At 45.8% G+C, this 16,300-nt stretch overlaps 1 protein-coding gene across 3 annotated transcripts in view; it reads right to left on the reverse strand.

Moving 5' to 3' along the window:
- CCDC6 (coiled-coil domain containing 6) overlaps positions 1–15,765 on the reverse strand; it is a 162,948-nt gene extending 147,183 nt beyond the window's left edge. The window contains exon 1 of one of the 3 annotated variants that reach the window (XM_063961765.1): positions 15,375–15,760. In XM_063961765.1, the coding sequence (XP_063817835.1) occupies positions 15,375–15,635 (261 nt within the window). In that variant the 5' untranslated portion in view covers positions 15,636–15,760. Of the gene's footprint in view, positions 1–15,374 lie in introns of all 3 variants that reach the window. The other 2 variants (XM_063961766.1, XM_063961767.1) reach the window with 2 other exon arrangements.
- Between the last annotated feature and the right edge of the window lie 535 nt (positions 15,766–16,300).

The following is a 16,300-nucleotide window of genomic DNA, read 5'->3' on the forward strand; positions in this document are numbered from 1 at the left end:
TATATATATATATATATACATATACATATACATACATACACACACATACACATATATATATATATATATATATATACACATACATATACACACACACACATATATATATATATATATATATACACACACACACACATATAAAAGAGAGAGAGAGAGGTTTACTGAAAGCTGCACTGTATAAACCAGGACTCTGCAGTACTCTGCCCCAGAAGAGAGACCATTGCAAGTTCACATCAAATAACAACCACACAAAAACAACTTACTGAGAAAATACAAAAACAGTCACAGAAGTGTTGTGGGTAATAATACTCATTAAAGTGGACTTATCTGGACGATAACCTATCTTTTTCTACTTATCATCATGGAAACTAAGTAAAGTTTCATTACTTGCTCTATATTCCCCATAATCCCTTGGTCCCCAAAGCACTCCCATCAATCCTCTGGAAACACAATAGCATGAGGGCATGGCATAATGATAATAGACGTGTATAACATCACTGGAGGCGTCTAAAAATCTGACCTATTGTAATGGCAAGTTCACTTGGTTTTCAAGGGACTACTATCAAGTAATAAAAAATTGCTGTAATAAACATACAACCTCCTCATATGCTGGTGTAGCCTTTCCCTAAAGCAGAACTGGCTTGTTAAAAGAAGCTCTTGCACAAAAGGTAATAAACTCTGCTAACTAAAAGAGATCCGTCCTTTATATTATACTAAGACCATACAGATCAGCCTCCAGAATACACTGATAAAAGGAAGAACTGCAGCTTACAAATAATAGTTAATCGGATATACCATGACAATATTTATACCCGTCTGACAGGAGATTCTTAGCAGACATGCAAACAAGAAGTACATCAGATTACAGCCTTTCCCCAGGGTTTGGTAGGAGAATAACAACTGCTGTCTGGAGATAGGCAGTGGAAGTAGCAAACATTTAAAAAAAAAAAAAAAAACAATCATTGAGGAGAACATTGTTGTAGGGGGCCCATAAAAAAAAAAAAAAAACCATGCAGGTTTGCTCATCAAGAAGGGGAGATAGTCAGCATCTCCCGTATGGTGCTCTGTTTATACATCTTTTGGAGCAACGCGCTGGCCTACACTGAATTAACGTGAACCCTAGAAGTGCTAATTAGCCTTATAACTTTTCTGTTAAATTGGGGGGGGTGTGGGCATGGGGGCATTTAAGACATGAAGGGGCCCATGTACACATGTTCAGGCCGCTCTCCTGAAGGTATTGCGTATACACAGACGTTGGCTAAGCTACATTCTGTGCATGTGCCATATAAACAAAGAAAACACAGTAACCATGGTGAAGGCAGCAACAGAGTGAAACACTGCAACTGGTACAAGTTGAGCAGTGATGAACCATGCCAACTCAGTTGCCCATGCGCACCACGCACCCTGCACCCATCATCGATATGCAACTGGCATACAGCGAAACGTGTAAATAAGCATCTATATGACATGGAGGTCATGCATCAAATGGGGGCAATTCAATCACCTATCACTATATGTAGCGTCTAGTTTACCTTCGTGGAGAGAACCTTTCCCATAACCCCCTGGGTCCATGTCACAATCTATTTGGAATAGTAAAGTGTGGCGAGCGAAGCGTAGCGAGACACCGAGCCCGCAAAGGGTCCAATGCTGCACAGAAAAAAAATTACCCCAAACGAACGGAGAATGAAGAAAACATTTAGGTGCTGTAAGGGCGGAAGTTCTCTCCTGCCCTCTCGTTTTGTCACTTCCAGGTCCTGAGCCCGAAGGTAACATAGACACAACCCTATCACTATAGACATGGCTGTATGCAATTGTTTGGGCACCCAATGTTTTACCCACTGATCACGTCCAGAAGTGCCAGGTTTAGCTGTGCAAAACGGCTAAACCTGACTAAAGTACTGGGCGTGACACAAAAAGGGCTGTTTGGGTGCCCAAATAGGACACTTTCCACACAGGAGGCTACGAGCACAAATAATGTAGCACATTTATCAGCAAAAACAATTGAATAGCTTCCGGCGTGGGGAGCAATATCAATTGACTCTCCTCTAATGTGTACACACTACCTGGCTTCCTACGAACTCAAGTCCAACTCCAAATCAATTGTCCAAGCAAGTTCTGTTTGCTTGGATGTGATGACAAGATCAGCTCTGTGCACCATAATGTCTGTACAGCAGATCAGCTGTCTCTCGGTAAGAGTTTGAGAATGTGGGCTGGCTCCTCCCTCTATGCCCCTCCTACCAGACTCAGTCTAGAAACTGTGCCCGAGGAGAGGGACAACTTCGAGAGAAGGATATTACACAGATAGTGGCGAGATTCACACCAGCTCACACATACAAGGCAGACCAAGCCAACCAGCAACGGATGAACAATATTACTTAACCAAGTAACAAAACAGTACTTAACCAAGAACTAAACAGTACTGAACTAAGTAACCACTGCAGGATCACAAAGCACTGGGCGGGCGCCCAGCATCCTCTACAGACTACGAGAAAAGGATTTACCGGTACCATGGGGATGTACCAAAGCTCCCAGAATGGGAGGGAGAGCGCGGAGGCTCCTGTAGAACTGATTGACCAAACTTCAGGTCCTCAGAGGCCAAAGTATCAAACTTGTAGAACTTTGCAAACGTGTTCGACCCAGACCAAGCAGCCACTCGGCAAAGTTGTAAAGCCGAGACACCCCGGGCAGCCGCCCAGGAAGAACCCACCTTACGAGTAGAGTGGGCCTTAACAGACGTAGGACACGGCGATCCTGCCGTAGAATACGCATGTTGGATAGTGAACCTGATCCAGCGAGAGATCATCTGCTTAGAAGCAGGACGCCCAAGTTTCTTGGGATCATACAGGACAAACAGAGAGTCCGATTTTCTGTGACGAGCAGTCCTCTTCACATAGATTTTCAGAGCCCTTACAACATCCAAGGACTTTGATGAATTTGAGGAGTCCGTAGCAACTGGCACCACAATAGGTTGGTTGATATTAAATGCTGACACAACCTTCGGAAGGAACTGCTGACGTGTCCGGAGCTCAGCTCTATCTTCATGGAAGATCAAGAAGAGGCTTTTACTAGACAAAGCCCCCAACTCCGACACACGTCTAGCAGAAGCTAAGGCCAACAAAGTGACAGCCTTCCATGTGAGAAACTTGACCTCAACCTCCGGTAGAGATTCGAACCTATCCGATTGGAGGAACTGTAACACCACGTTAAGATCCCAGGGCGCCGTAGGTGGCACAAAGGGAGGCTGGATATGCAGAACCCCTTTCAAGAAAGTCTGAACCTCAGGGAGGGAAACCAATTGTTTCTGGAAGAAAATGGATAGGGCCGAAATCTGGACCTTTATGGATCCCAACCTCAGGCCCATATCCACACCTGCTTGCAGGAAGAGGAGAAACCGTCCCAGTTGAAACTGCACAGTAGGAAACTTCTTGTACTCACACCAAGATACTTTTTTCCAAATATGAAGGTAATGTTTAGATGTTACTCCTTTCTTAGCCTGTATCAGTGTAGGAAAAACCTTGTTCAGAATGCCCTTCTGAGTTAATATCTGGCGTTCAACCTCCATGCCATCAAACGTAGCCGCGGTAAGTCTTGATAAGCGAACGGCCCCTGCTGCAGCAGGTCCTCCCGAAGAGGAAGAGGCCCTTGGCTCTTCCAGCAGTAGATGCAGAAGATCCGCGTACCAAGCCCTTCTTGGCCAGTCTGGAGCAATAAGGATTGCATGAATTCCTGTTCTCCGTATGAGTTTTAGAACTCTTGGAATCAGTGGAAGTGGAGGAAACACGTACACCGACTGGAACACCCACGGAGTCACTAGGGCGTCCACCGCCACGGCTTGCGGGTCCCTTGACATGGACAATACCTCCGAAGCTTCTTGTTGAGACGAGAGGCCATCATGTCCCACAGATCTGTTATCTCCGTGAACACCTCCGGATGGAGTCCCCACTCTCCTGGATGGAGAGCGTGTCTGCTGAGGAAGTCCGCTTCCCAGTGGTCTACTCCCGGAATGAAGATTGCAGACAGTGCCACGCATGCCTTTCTGCCCAGAGGATGATTCTCGTTACCTATGACATTGCAGCTCTGCTCTTCGTTCCACCCTGTCGGTTTATGTAGGCCACCGTCACTACATTGTCCGGCTGCACTTGAATGGCTCGATCTCGCAGAAGATGAGCCGCTTGGAAAAGACCGTTGTAGACGGCTCTTAGTTCCAGAATGTTTATATGAACACTGGATTCCAGGCTTGACCACCTTCCTTGGAAGGTTTCCCCCTGAGTGACTGCGCCCCAGCCCCGGAGACTTGCATCCGTGGTAAGGATCCAGTCCTGAATCCCAAACCTGCGGCCATCCAGAAGGTGAGGCATTTGCAGCCACCAGAGGAGTGAAATTCTGGCTTTAGGTGACAGACGTATCCTCTGGTGCATGTGTAGGTGAGAACCAGACCACTTGTCTAGTAAATCCAGTTGGAAGGACCGAGCATGAAACCTTCCGTACTGTAGAGCATCGTAGGAGGCAACCATCTTCCCCAGAAGGCGAATGCACTGATGAACCAGTATCCGGGTTGGCTTCAGGACATCCCGGACCATTGTTTGAATCACCAATGCTTTCTCCTCCGGCAGAAACACCCTCTGCATTTCCGTGTCGAGGATCATCCGCAGAAAAGACAATCTCTTTGTCGGCTCCAAATGTGACTTTGGAAGGTTCAGGATCCAACGGTGTTTCCTGAGCAGATGAGTCGTGAGAACAATGGACTGCAACAATGTCTCCCGGGAAAATGCCTTTATCAGCAGATCGTCCAGATATGCGATTATGTTCACCCCCTGTCTGCGGAGGAGAACCATCATCTCGGCCATCACCTTGGTGAACACCCTCGGTGCTGTGGAGAAGCCGAATGGCAGTGCCTGAAATTGATAGTGACTGTCTAACAGTGCAAATCTGAGATAAGCCTGGTGTGGCGGCTAGATCGGAATGTGGAGGTACGCATCCTTGATATCCAGGGATACCAGCAATTCTCCCTCCTCTAGACCTGAAACCACTGCTCTGAGAGACTCCATTTTGAATTTGAACACCCTCAGGTAAGGGTTCAACGATTTCAAGTTCAAAATTGGTCTGACCGAACCATCCGGTTTGCGTACCACGAAAAGGTTTGAATAACCACCCTTGTTTTACATATGAGGTGGAACTGGGACATTGCCCTGTGACTTTTCCAATTTTAGGATGGCTTCCCGTAGGATAGACCTGTCTTTCAGCAAAGCTGGTAAGCCTGATTTGAAGAATCGGTGAGGCGGGAGTTTTTGAAACGCCAGTCTGTATCCCTGGGACACAATATTCTGTACCCAGGGATCCAGGCCGGACGACACCCAGATGTGTCTGAAACGTCTGAGTCTCGCACCCACCAGTCCGTCCTCAAGGCTGTGCGGTCCACCGTTATGCTGAGGATTTTTAGGAACCAGAAGCAGGTTTCTGGTCCTGGGAGCCTGCGGGTGTAGGCTTTTTGGATTTTGCACAACCACCTCTAAAGAAAGTGGTAGGAGGCTTGGACTTTTTTGCCTTAGCGGTCCGAAATGACTGTGACACAGCTGAAGAAAGTGGTTTCTTCATAGAGGGTGTAGCAGAGGGAAGGAAAGGTGACTTACCCACGGTTGTGTGGAAATCCACGCATCCCCAAAAAGAGCCTGACCTGTGTAGGGTATGTTCTCCACACTTCTCCTGGATTCCGCTTCTGCAGACCATTGGCGTAGCCAGAGTCCCCTGCGAGCTGAGACCAACATGGAAGATATCCGTGCAGTCAGTGTACTCAGGTCCTTCGTGGATTCCACCATGAACCCCGCAGAATCCTGTATGTTACGTAGAAACAATTCAATGTCACTTCTATCCATTGTATCCAAATTCTCAAGTAATGTGCCTGACCACTTTACTATGGCTTTAGAAATCCATGCACAGGCAATAGTGGGCCTTAACGCCACTCCTGAGGCAGTGTATATGGATTTGAGCGTAGTGTCACTCTTACGATCAGCCGGTTCTTTTAACGTGGTAGATCCAGGGACAGGTAAAACCACCTTTTTAGACAGTCTGGAGACAGATGCATCAACTATGGGTGGGTTTTCCCATTTTTTCCTACCCTCCTCAGGCAAGGGAAAAGAAACCAGAACCCTTTTTGGGATCAGGAATTTTTTTTTCTTCGGGTTTTCCAAGGATTTTTCAAATATAGCGTTTAATTCTTTTGACGCAGGGAAGGTAAGCGAGGATTTTCTATGGTCAGTGAAGTAAGCCTCCTCAACCTGCTCAGATGGCGTGTCTCCTCAACCTGCTCAGTGGCTCAAAACCCCTCAGGGCGGACACCACTCCCCACCCCACCCCCTAAGTCCCACGAAGCAGGGAGGCTGTTTGCCAGCAGCCACCCTGTGCCTAACTTAACTCTTAGAAAATAAAACTAAAGAAGCTCTAGGAGCTACCCTAGCTGTGACCGGCTCCTCAGGGCACATTTTCTAAACTGAGTCTGGTAGGAGGGGCACAGAGGGATGAGCCTGCCCACACTCTCAAACTCTTAAAGTGCCAGTGGCTCCTAGTGGACCCGTCTATACCCTACGGTACTAATGTGGACCCCAGCATCCTCTAGGACGTAAGAGAAATAAATCAATCTGCCTGGACAATAACACACTCTGAAGGTAGAATCCCACGTAAACAAAGTAAATATTAATGCAGATCGGGGGAAAAAGCCGCAATTGCCAGGGCAGTTATGGACATGTTGCTCAAAGTTTGATTTCAATAACTGAATTACCTTATCAGAGCTATGCCGTGTGTAGGTATTTACCAACGTCCACATTCTTTTTAAGCAACTGTTAGAAATATATGAGAGTGTTCAGCACAATGCTATGTGCTGTCGGGAATTACGGCGATGTCTGGCTGTGCACATACCGGCTATTTCTGGTAGTGCTGCCATTGCAACTTCTCTTCCGCATCTTCATGGGATACACAGAAAGACTTGCGATGCTGGTGGACGTGATGTGGCGTTATATCCATTGCGCAGAATTAAACTCCTTCCATAAGGGACTCATTTTATCAATAATGTCAGTCTCATCTAATATGCCAGAAAAAGCAACTAGCACAATGTTAATTTGATGCTGTGTGAGGTGAATGATGCGTTCCAATGACCGGTCACAATACAGATAATATGCATTTTTGTTATTTACAGCAATCTAGATTTGAATCGGTAACATGAGCAGACACTGCAATCCTCATAGGGGCCAATGGAACATTATTTTGAGGCCCGCTAACACTGAAAGGTGAAGGCAAAAGCCAACACAACCTACAAATGCCATATTGCTCATAGAAAATAGAACTACAGTTCTAACTCTGCGCCACGTTAATGGAGTAAAAGTTTGTTCTTGACAAAAATATAGGGGGCGATGTATGAAACCTTCTGAAGAGTGAAGTTGCCTATAGCAACGAACCAGATTCCACCTATCATTTTATAGACTGTCCCTGATAAATGCTAACTAAAAGCAGATGTGTTGCTATGGGCAACGTCTTGTAAAGAGTTTAGATTTGATACATTTCACCCATAGTGCTTTATATACGTAACCAATGTTATAGGAAATAAGGTAAAACCTCTAGCAAAGACTATTTTCAGCTTCATACCTTCAATTGGGGAACTTCCATTTAAAGCCCTGCTGATTTATATGTATTACCTTCATGTACCACACATCTTTCCCCGGTGTCTGCAGCTATTAACGCAATGCATCCGTTTCATCTACTTGAAGTTATGTGTATTCCTGTTAACCATAGCAATGTTTTGATCCAACATTTAGCTCATATACAGATATGTCCTAATACTCCTAGGGGGGAATTCAATTGTTATTTGTGTGGTATTAATTAATGGGCACCCAACAGAGTAATTCAACGGTTTGTGGGTGTCCATTCATTATTGCGCTTGTCACAGACACATAGATCATGTTTGGTACAGATCTGCTCGCTACCGCAAGAGGCTACAAGCAGAAATGTCTCCCCCAGCGGCACTCGCAGCTGAACGAGGCAATAATTGAATTGCTCCGTTGGGCGACCACTAGTGGCAGCTATAGGGGAAAACAATTGAATCATACCCCTAGGGTCTTTACACCACGCAGAGAAATGTAGCACAGTTTCAATTTTGTATCTTACTCACATCGTAGATGCAGCGAAAAGCCGCACGCGGTGGTGTTGCGCAGCTAAACCTATGTAACATACAGGTTAGGGCACTGAAACTCCCGTTTGAGCACCCAAACTAGTGTTCATTCTAGCACCCTGCACCTTTCAAATCCTGTGCAGTTCCTCTTTGCTGCCTGGGGTGTCGCTCTCTGCTCTGGTGTTTCTCAGCACACACAGGTCTGTATCACAGCACTGAGTAACAGATCAGTGTGTGCTGAGAAGCACCACAGCAGAGAGTGACACCCCTGGCAGGAAAGAGGAACTGCACGGATTTTGAAAGGTGCAGGGTGCTAGAATGAACACTACAAACCACAGTGTTTATGCACATTTCAGCTCACACCTCAGCAGGTTGCGAACTGAAATGCGTCTCCCCAGCTGCATGCGCGACCAAATGAAGCAACAATTGATTTGCTACGATGGGCACCATCTAGTGCCAGCCGGGGAGACCAACAATTGAATCAGCCCCTATATGTAACAATGTTGCACATCAGATTGATCAGTGTTATGGGCCCTACACATTGAGCGATCCGCCGCCGAGCTGCCCGATCGGTGATACGGCCGACCCGGCGGCGGAGGGGCAGTGACGGGGGGAGTTAAGTTTCTTCACTCCCCCCGTCACCCGGCTCCATAGCAGTGCAGGCAAATATGGATGAGATCGTCCATACTGGCCTGCATGCACAGGCGACGGGGCACCAGCGATGAACGAGCGCGGGGCCGCATATCGTTCATTGCTGGTGCCCCCACACTGAAAAATATGAACGGTATCTTGTTCATTAATGAACGAGATCGTTCATATCTTTCATTACTATCGCGCAGTGTGTAGGGCCCATAATTTAGAAGAGTAGTTTTGTCGCTTCCATTTAGTATTATTTTTTTAACATTTAGAGCAAAAAAAGACCCTCTGTGCGGAGACCTGACTCACTGAAAGGGGCTGTTTGGCATGACTGAAGCCACAGTGTACAAGATAAAATCTGTAAAGGGATTCTATGCTAGAGTTTCACATAAACACAAAGAAAATGTATTCTAAATGGGAAATATAAGGTCCCTGTTTTGGAAATTATGAGTTAAAATTGTTTACTTTGAAAAAATAAAATAAATACTACAAAAGATATAGATTCTCTACAATCAATACAAGCTGCTCAGGGGAAAGTTTCCATCCCAAGAGCCGTCCAGATAATATAAGGTCATCTTGAGACTGAAAAGCAGTTTCACCTTCAGTTAAACAGACTAATTACTGTACATGTCGGACTAAACATAGCTAAGATGTTGATCCAGGAGGAAATCCAATCCATTTCTCATGCCAAAAACTTTGTCCTTTTAGAAACAAAACTGAAGGAACTAAAACAAAACTCATATTTCTTACTGGGCTGGAAAAATTAACTCCAATGGAAAAATATTCATTTGTCTATGCTTACGAGCAGAAGTATTAGTATGTTGTTAAATTCAGGGGGGAATAAGTATTAATTATAGAGTTACTTTAGCAATCCTTGCCCAAATCTTTAAGAACGGCTAAACTTTTCCTCCACTTTAGACATCATTGCAATTTGATCAAAGCTCAAATATGTATACCATGGCTGTGGAGTCAGTAGAAATGTACCAACTCCAGCTTCAAAATAAACTGTTAAGATTATTCATTAACACATGTACAGGCGTGTTGGTAGTGGTACAAGGGATAGGCAGAGTACTAATGATGGCCTTGATTCAAATTGCACTTTTTGAATAAACCATATAGCACCTGCAAGCAGGAGGGAAGGGGAGGGGAATAATTAATTGAATCGCACCGGGAAGAAGTTCCTGGCACTTATTTCAGGATGTGCAGTTTACCGCGCCTAATGCCAGGTGTTTAGTAATTGTAAACTGCATAACACACTGGCCGGTTTCTCCCGGCATAACACACTGGCCGGTTTCTCCCGGATGGCAAAAAGCCGGACAAACTTTGTCCGGCTTTTTGCCATCCGGGAGAAACCGGCAGAGTCTCGCACACAGGACGGCTTTGAGCCGTGTGTGATGCTGTGCGCATGCGCAGCATCAGACACGGCTTGGAAAAAAACCGTTGTGTGTGAAAGCTCCCCTTCTCACACACGGTTCACTGGCTGCAAAGACGGCCCGGCGCCCGCCCGGCAGCCGGACCTTCCAGTGGTGAGACCCGGCTGCAACCCGGCAGCCGGGCCGGGGCCGTGCAGTGTGAAGGGACCCTAGCCCTCACACTGTTAACTACAATGCCGGCACGGGAAAAAGCCGTCCTGCTTTTTCCCGGCCGGCAAATGCCGGGTAGTGTGTTTTAGCCCTAATGCTGTTAGCACACATGGTAAGCTTGCATCTAACATTACAGCACTAGTTTAGTTGAATTTCTGCTTGCACCTCAGGAGGGTCAAAGTAGAAATTCTCTGGAAGCCAGTTTACAGTGGGATCAAGTGAATAGCACCAGGCACTATTCAACAGTGCATTCAATTAAATTCCCCTCTAGGTGTACAAACGCAATATTTTTTTTTGCTTCCACTGAAAATACTGCATGCACATATAGGTCAGCTCTATTTTTACACTACATTATACAGGATGGCTAGTCTGTGCCTCCATAGCAATGTTACATTATATTGTGCATCTTTATGTTCAATCTAACTGGCCTAATGATTTATGTTACTTATAATATACATTTGCCAGTCATGAAGTAGTCGGACAGTAGTAAAATAGAGGAGTCGATCCACTGCCCTGATGGGATTCAGTGTGTACAGGCGGACAGGATGCCAGCTGTCAATATCCCGACAGTGGCATCCCACCTGCCAGAATGCCGGCAGCGGGACGAGCGCTAAAGGTCCCCTTGCGAGCTCGCTGCGCTCACCAACTCTATGGGTGTCGTGGACACCTACGAGTGGGAGCAGCCCTGGTTCGCCAGGATTCCAGTTGGCAGCAACGTCGGCTGTTGGGATTCCGGCATCCGTATCCTGTCAGCCAAGATCCCGACAGCTGGCAAATGAAACGCATCCCCCGATGTCTATTGTCACAGGACGCACAATGTGCTGTAAAAGAGAGTAGACTTGAAAACATCCACATGCTGCAGAAAATAAATGCCACACTTTTCAGGTGTATAAAGCAGTATCGCCTAAAATTAAAATGATAGTGTATTCTCTGATGTCCTTTACATATAAAAGACAGAGGACAATAGCCATGCAGATCTTTAAACCATAACATTACGCACCCAATTATTCCACATAGGGGTGGTTAATTTAGAAAGCTTAACGTGCGTTAGTCAGGGCAAAAAGCCAGATACCACTGGGCTCTGATGCATACAGGTAGTGACCACACACACATAGCAATAACTGGGCAACTTTCATCCGGGAAAAGCTGAAATCACGGTCGTTCACCTGTGATTGCCAACAAAGCCCCAACACATGGTCATTATGGTCTGAAATTAACCCAACTGGCTGAAAACAGGGAGGAAAAACCCCCACACGTTTCCTTAAATGTGGATACAGAACAATGAACCTGCCTTTCGTTTAGAACACTACATGCCATAAGAGAACAAAATGATGTGGGAGATTATGCACATGGCATAGATTTATATCCCACATTCTAAATACTTTCCAAGATAAAGGGTTTCTGAAAAGAGAACATCATTGTATTCCCAGGCTGGCTGAGTGAGTATATCAACCCAAGCACAAAATTCTAAGAGGCGTTGGCTCAACAGGAGAAAAGAAGTCACAGAAGCTGCATTATACCTTTCCAAATTTCACTACTAAACAATGAAAACAAAGCTCCGACTCAATAAGGGAATATCTAGCAATCTTTGGACAAGGTCGTTTGGGAAGGATATAATAAACAATAGCTTGGCAAGTCATTAGTGCAGAATTAATGATCACTACACGGTCTTTTGTTGATTGGAGCAAAGTTCAGTGATGTGTTGATGTAGTGACAGAAGCAGAAAGAATGAACTATGAATCAAATATTGGAGGGCGGAGCTTAAAGGAAACATACATGAATCAAACTTGGCATCATGGACAATGAACAAGCGGGGAAATTATTGTGTTAAAATACATTACATAGGAGATATATACATATTACGTACGTACATACGCGTATACTGTATACAGAAGGGAAGTAGGTGTGATCAATTTATAGGCCCATCACAGATGCATGAAAGGGAGATACAATTAGCAAACAAGTTCCCCCAGCACACTGCAAAATGGGCCAGAATAATAAGATATACCTTTACCCTAATAACAGCCATGAAAAAATTCCGTTTCATACATTTGCAAATATATGGTTAACCATGGCAAGGCATCTCCTTCCTGGTGGTACCTACACTACAAGATAACAGCACCCACTTTGGATCATATTTATGTATTTCTAAATTGAGAGCCAACTTACCTGGTGGCACCCCAAGAACCTCCATCATGGCACAACAAGGATCAGCATACCTCCAACTACTTGGAGGGTATGCTGCATTATAGCACTTCATATACAGATTCAGATGCATGTGCAGTAGCACAAAGGTATATAAATGTTGCACATCAATAGATCAGTAATTTAGCAGTGCAGTTTTCTTTGCTCACAGTTTTATTTATGCAAATAATATGCACAGTTTGAGCAAAGGAGACGCTTGGGTGGCCAAGTCTCACGGGACCAGGCATGCTGAGAGGTGCTATTTGGAGCAATTAGAGCCATAGTGTAGGAGGACACATCTGTATGTGCTACTGCAACTTTAAAACCAACTTCCATGACGCTGATCTACAGACTTCAGCATAGGGGTGTATTCAATTGCAGTCAGAAACTGTCGTCTTGTCGGACAGACGGCAGAGTCCGACTTTTTTAGGTCGGAAACTGTTCTGACCTATTCAATCCCCCTGCTACTTGTCAGAAAACACGTGGATCGACGGATTAGCCGCGGATCCACGTGTTTTGTCAGATTCCGCGGCCAAATCCGACAGGTTTTGGCCACGTATCCAACAATGTCAATCCAACTTTAAAAAACGTTGGATTGGCATTGTCGGGATCCGGCAAGCATTGAATACCCCCCATAATCTTACCTACCAGTACAGAGTTGTGCACGGTCATCTCAATTTATATTTCAGTCAGATCCATGTTTCAAACCTGTCATTCAACACAATCGCGCCCGATCTCCCGTCTAAAGTGAAGGAAGACTGGGGGGAGGGTGATACTCAATTGTGCTTTTTTATTATGCACATCGCGCCCAGAGAGGTCAGGTTTAGCTAAACCTGATCAAAGTAATGGGCATGACACAGAATAGGCGGGTGCGAGCTGTAATGCAGGAACAAGCAGCTGGTCGCTCCCGAATGAAGCAACAATTAGCCCCATAAACCGGCATTTATCAGGGATTATGCTGAGGCACGCAAAGCAGAATCCCCGACAACCAGCACCAGGAGACCCGTTTTCGTACCGTAACAGATGGGTCTGCGATCTTATCACATATCTCATATGTTATCGCCCGATAACAGATGATTTACCACACGATAAAAACGGCCTGTAATTTGAAAGCATTGTCGAGTTAAGAAGCCTGTTATTACCATGCGGTAAATCACTGCATGTAATAGGATACCGCCCCTTTGTTTCTCCAGTTCCCAATTATCATATTAACAGTTTGGGCATCTGCTAGAAAAAAGTTGCATACCTCTGATCTACGGCAGCAATATGTCAAATACTTTGGGTGTGACTCCACTATCAATGAGGTTCTGTAACAGTCTTGCAGGTTATGTTTCTACATGATATTTTGCTCAATGATCTTTGTTCCTTTGTAGCTTGCAAGATTGCCGTATAATGCGCAAAATCATAACATGCAAGGCTACTACACAGAGCCTTGTGGCAAAAAGAATCAACTTTTAAGTGGATACTTATTAGCACACGATAACCACACCTAAATATACAGTCCCTCCCCTTTAAACACTAAGCTCTCACGATCAGGGCCCGCTACCTTCCCTCACTTACACCATTCATCTCCTCCCCTTTGCCATCAGCGAAACCGAATCTTTGGGCTCATGCAGTACCGAATTTGTAGTTTTTACGATTGCATATGCAGCAATACTTATATAGCTTTTAGCCTATATTCTGCACTGTTTTGTAATGTAAGTTTTATGCACTCTCTTTTGTTTGCAGTGTCTATGCACTTTGTAAGGTGTTTGTGGACCGCTTGTGAACCTGCAGTATATAAAGATAATTTTTCAATCCTAGACCATTAGTTACAGGATTGATTTTACTATCTATATTTGACAGCACCTGATAGCTTGCCAACTTAATTCTCTTTACAATCAGTTACAAATATAAAACGTAATTACAAGTTTAGGAATTACTTGGCCTCTACTAAACATGTGACAACTTAATACAAAGCCCAACCAGCTGATCATCGATGATTGCCAATCCATCTGAAAATCGGGGAAAGTCTTCATTTTACAAATGCATGATTTGAAAATCCTGTTTTCGGTCGGCATATCAAGAATTTTAAACCAGTTTAGTATTTCCGATTCAGTATGGAAAGAAGCTGTAACTCAAAAATGGGCAACATGTGCAATTCCAGCTGTTGTGGAACTACTAGTCCCAGCATGCCACACCTTAGCTTGCTGTAAGGGCACAGACGCAGGTGCATCTGCGCACTTGCATCGAGCTCAAACATATCATGCTGTGGATTGTAGACTAGCTGGTCACCAGCATCCACGCCCTTACAGATAGCTCAGGCATGACATACTGGGACCTGTAGTTCCACAACAGCTAGTCACAAGCACAAGTGCCATGACAGCAAGCTCATGCATAGCATACTGGGACCTGTAGTTCCACAACAGCTGGCCACCTGCATCCGTACTCTTACAGCAAGCTCAGGTATAGCAAGCTGGGACTTGTAGTTCCACAACAGCTAGTAAACTGCATCCATCTACATACAGCAAGCCCGTGCATAGCATATTGAGACCTGTAGTTCCGCAACAGCTGGTCAGGTGCATCCATGCCCTGACAGCGAGCTCAAGTATGGAAAGCTGAGACTTGTAGTTCCACAACAGCTAGTCACCTGCATCCATCCCCATACTGCAAGCTCAGGCATAGCATGCTGGGACCTGTAGTAAACCAATCGCTGATAACCTGCGCCCATGCCCTTACAGCGAGCACAGACCTGACATGCTGGGACTTGTAGTCCCACAGCAGCTGGGAAGCCCACAGGTTGCCCGCCACCAGCAGTTGAAGGGGCTACTTACAATGGTGACGCTGGCTTTGCGCAGATCCCGATTCTCCTCCTGCAGCGCCTTGCACTTCAACTTGTAGGTCTCCAGCTCGATCTTCAGCACCTTGTTCTCCTGCTGCAGCGAGGCCAGGCGGTTCGTCAGCTCCTCCAGGCGGAACGGCGAAATGACGATGCCCGACTTCCCGGAAGAAGAGGTGGCCGATGATGAGGTCTGCATAGCGGCCGAGCTGTTGCCGGCTCCGTCCGTGTCGCTCTCGCTAGCGCTGTCCGCCATGGCCGCGGCTGGCTGTGTGGGGAGAGCGGGAGGAGGAGGCGGCGGCGGATGAGTCACGGCGGCCGGACACACTGTGGGAGCTCACGCTGCACTGCGCACACTCTGCCGAGCACGAGTCAGCCGAGCCGCCCCTCGCAATCCGACCGCGCCACTTCCTCACAGCGACACCCACAGGGCACAGCGGGGCATGGCAGCGCTGGGGTACCGACTCCTCCAGCACTGTATGCTCCGCTCGCTGGACCTCAGCGGTTACACTTTCACATCACTAACTGAATCCACAATATAGGCATTAATGAGAATTTCATTTTGTATTATTATTATTATTATTATTATTATTATTAGCATTATTATTATTAGCATTATTATCAGTAGTAGGTACTTTGGGGCAGATGTATTAGCCTAGAGAAGGCATAAGGAAGTGATAAACTAGTGATAAATGCAAGGTGATACACGCACCAACCAATTAGCTAGAACTACCATGGATGGCTGGAGTACCGATGGATGCAGTGCCAGATTAAGGTTCTCATGGGCCTGGAGCTGAAATTTATGAAGGGCCTACTGTATAAGGGTATGGTCAATGATGTGGGGTATGGTTAGTACCATGTAGGGCACAGCCAGTGGCGTCATGAGGGGGGTGCGGCACGCACCCGGGTGTAACCCTTCAA

This window comes from Pseudophryne corroboree, chromosome 3 (genome assembly GCF_028390025.1).
Source record: "Pseudophryne corroboree isolate aPseCor3 chromosome 3, aPseCor3.hap2, whole genome shotgun sequence".
NCBI lineage: Eukaryota > Metazoa > Chordata > Amphibia > Anura > Myobatrachidae > Pseudophryne > Pseudophryne corroboree.